The following is a 2,487-nucleotide window of genomic DNA, read 5'->3' on the forward strand; positions in this document are numbered from 1 at the left end:
ATATAAACTCTGCTACTAGTTATTGTGCAACTTAATGCTACTTGAATGATCAAAACTTTTCAATTTTGAACTTTTTAAATTGCCCACAAAAATAATATAAACTCTGCTACTAGTTATTGTGCAACTTAATGCTACTTGAATGATCAAAACTTTTCAATTTTGAACTTTTTCAAGTTGCCCACAAAAATAATCTAGACTCTGCTAGCAGTTATTGTGCATTATCCACAAAGATAATACAAAAAAAAATTTAAAAACAAATAATAGAGAAATAAAAATATTCTGATGATTTGGCAAACTAGGGCTATTTCCACCATCGAGAGCTTTCTTCTCTAGAAATAAGATAGAAATGCATAAAATATAAAACAATTTAACGAACCCTAGTCCTAAATACATGCCAAGACCCTTAACATTTTGCTGTCAAGTGTTTGTTCAAAAAAAAAAAAAATATATATATATATATATTGCAGTCAAGTGCACTTTCCTCAAATTTAAGACAATATTCTGCAAAATGATTTTAATGAATACCCTTCATTCAATGTCATAATCTCTCTTGAGCATTTTGTTTATGTGCATAACTGCATTCTTTTGGAAGTAATAAATATTATATTAATAAGGACAAATCATAATTTCACATGCAGTTCTTAGAAAGATGAGGACGCTTTACAATTACACATGAAAGGATAAGGGTCTTAGTGGGTCAGATAATTAAAATTTTACTTCTTATAAAATCATTTTAAAAAATCTAAAGTTTACTAAATTAATTAAAATAATAATTAAAATAATAATTTTAATCATAATACAAAAATAACCCCAAAAAAAAAAAAATTTAATAACCCAAAAAAACAAACCCCAAAAACATTGGATCAGTTTTTCATAACAAGATTAGATAAGACTCCAACAAGATCAAATCATATCACTACAATACTTAAAACTATATTCTAAATGTTTAGCACATTTACAATGACAACCCTAACTTTTCAAGAAATTTACAAACCACTCCCAACATTATTAGAAAAAGCACAGAAACACACACATCAAACAAATCCTCACTTCTTCGCTTTCATCTTCTTCTTCGCAGCAGCAGCAGCAGCAGCACCAGCCTTCTTCACCGGCGACTTCCCAATCGACTTCACACTCTTCCTCTTCCTCAATCCTGAAACCACCTTCTTCTTCTTTGGCGTCACCACTTTCCCAGATGCTTTTGGCTTCTTCGTCTTAGTCACCACCGCTGACTTCTTCGGCACCGACGGAAGTTTGTAAGAGTTCTTGATCTTGATGAGTTTTCCAGAGGCGGTGAACTTGCGAAGTTGGATGAGAAGAACCTTGGCAAAGTTGGGAGGGAGCTTGGCCTTGTGCTTCTCTTCAATGAACTTTCCAATCGCGTATTGGCTTGATCCAGTGCGATCTTTCAGCGCTGTGATTGCTTCTCCGATCATCTAGGGTTTTTAAAAAAAAGAGAACAATTAGGTGTGACATCAAATAACAGCAAGGATGAGATGGTTTGCAATTGAGATCGTAGTATTACCTGGAGATAAGGAGGGTGAGAGGGAGGACTTCTTGCTTTCGCTTTGGCCGCCTTCGTTGCTGATGTCGTTGGCTTCGATTCCGCCATTGTTGATGCACTGCGAGATGAATGAGACAAAAGATTGAGGGGCTGGTGGTTTATATAGAGGAGGGGAATGAAGGACTGATTGCCAAGTGGTGGTTTTTGATTGGTTTAAGTTTTAATCTTTGGATTGATTTGTTTTTTTTGGTCTTTTTACTTTTCTTTGAATTTGGACCTTTAGATTAGGTTAAAATCGACGGTTGACAATGGTCATGGTGGTTAACGATGGATTGAGGGGCACCAACGGGAGAGTGGTTTGGAAGTAGTGGTTATTTAGCAATGTTTGTGTGTTTCTTTTTGGATTTTGATTAATAATAATTTTGTGTAGGAGTTTCGGAATTTAGTTATGTTTGATTTGATTTGAAGGTCTTGGTTTTAGGTTTTGAATGGAAGTAGATTTATGCTATTTGGTTTAGTGATTTGGGAAGATTTTGATGTTGAAATTGTATTAGTTTGACCAAGGATTTATGTGAGTTTTGGAGTTGAAAACCAAAACTTGGGTTACGGAAAATGTGGGTTGCGATGCTTGTATGAAACATGGAGGAACCAAGACGTTAATCATTTGCTTTTGAAGAAAAAATTTGTTTGTTAAAAATTTGTGGATAACATAAAAATTATGTATAAATAAGTTGATGACGGAGCAAATCGTGAATGATGGGTCTAATAATAATAATAATAATAATAATAATAATAAGAAGAAGAAGAAGAAGAAGAAGAAGGTGGTGTTAATAACATCAGTAGGTTTGGAGGCAACTCTTGGCTAGAGATGAGTCTCTTCTTGATTTTCTTAGCATAACCCTAGTGGCTAAACAGGTGAATTGGACTTTCTACCGAGGATAAAAAAACACAAGTAGCAAAATCTTCTAAGCGTTTGAGCTTAG

At 34.1% G+C, this 2,487-nt stretch overlaps 1 protein-coding gene across 1 annotated transcript; it reads right to left on the reverse strand.

Moving 5' to 3' along the window:
* Window positions 1-840: 840 nt before the first annotated feature.
* On the reverse strand, window positions 841-1,646 carry LOC120277528 (histone H1-like). Its single transcript, XM_039284388.1, has 2 exons — window positions 1,526-1,646; window positions 841-1,436 (listed from the first exon to the last, which is right to left on the reverse strand). The coding sequence occupies exons 1-2, from the start codon at window positions 1,610-1,612 to the stop codon at window positions 1,047-1,049; spliced, it is 477 nt and encodes a 158-aa protein (XP_039140322.1). The 5' UTR covers window positions 1,613-1,646; the 3' UTR covers window positions 841-1,046.
* Window positions 1,647-2,487: the final 841 nt, after the last annotated feature.

The sequence above is a fragment of the Dioscorea cayenensis genome, chromosome 15, assembly GCF_009730915.1.
Source record: "Dioscorea cayenensis subsp. rotundata cultivar TDr96_F1 chromosome 15, TDr96_F1_v2_PseudoChromosome.rev07_lg8_w22 25.fasta, whole genome shotgun sequence".
NCBI classification, from domain to species: domain Eukaryota; kingdom Viridiplantae; phylum Streptophyta; class Magnoliopsida; order Dioscoreales; family Dioscoreaceae; genus Dioscorea; species Dioscorea cayenensis.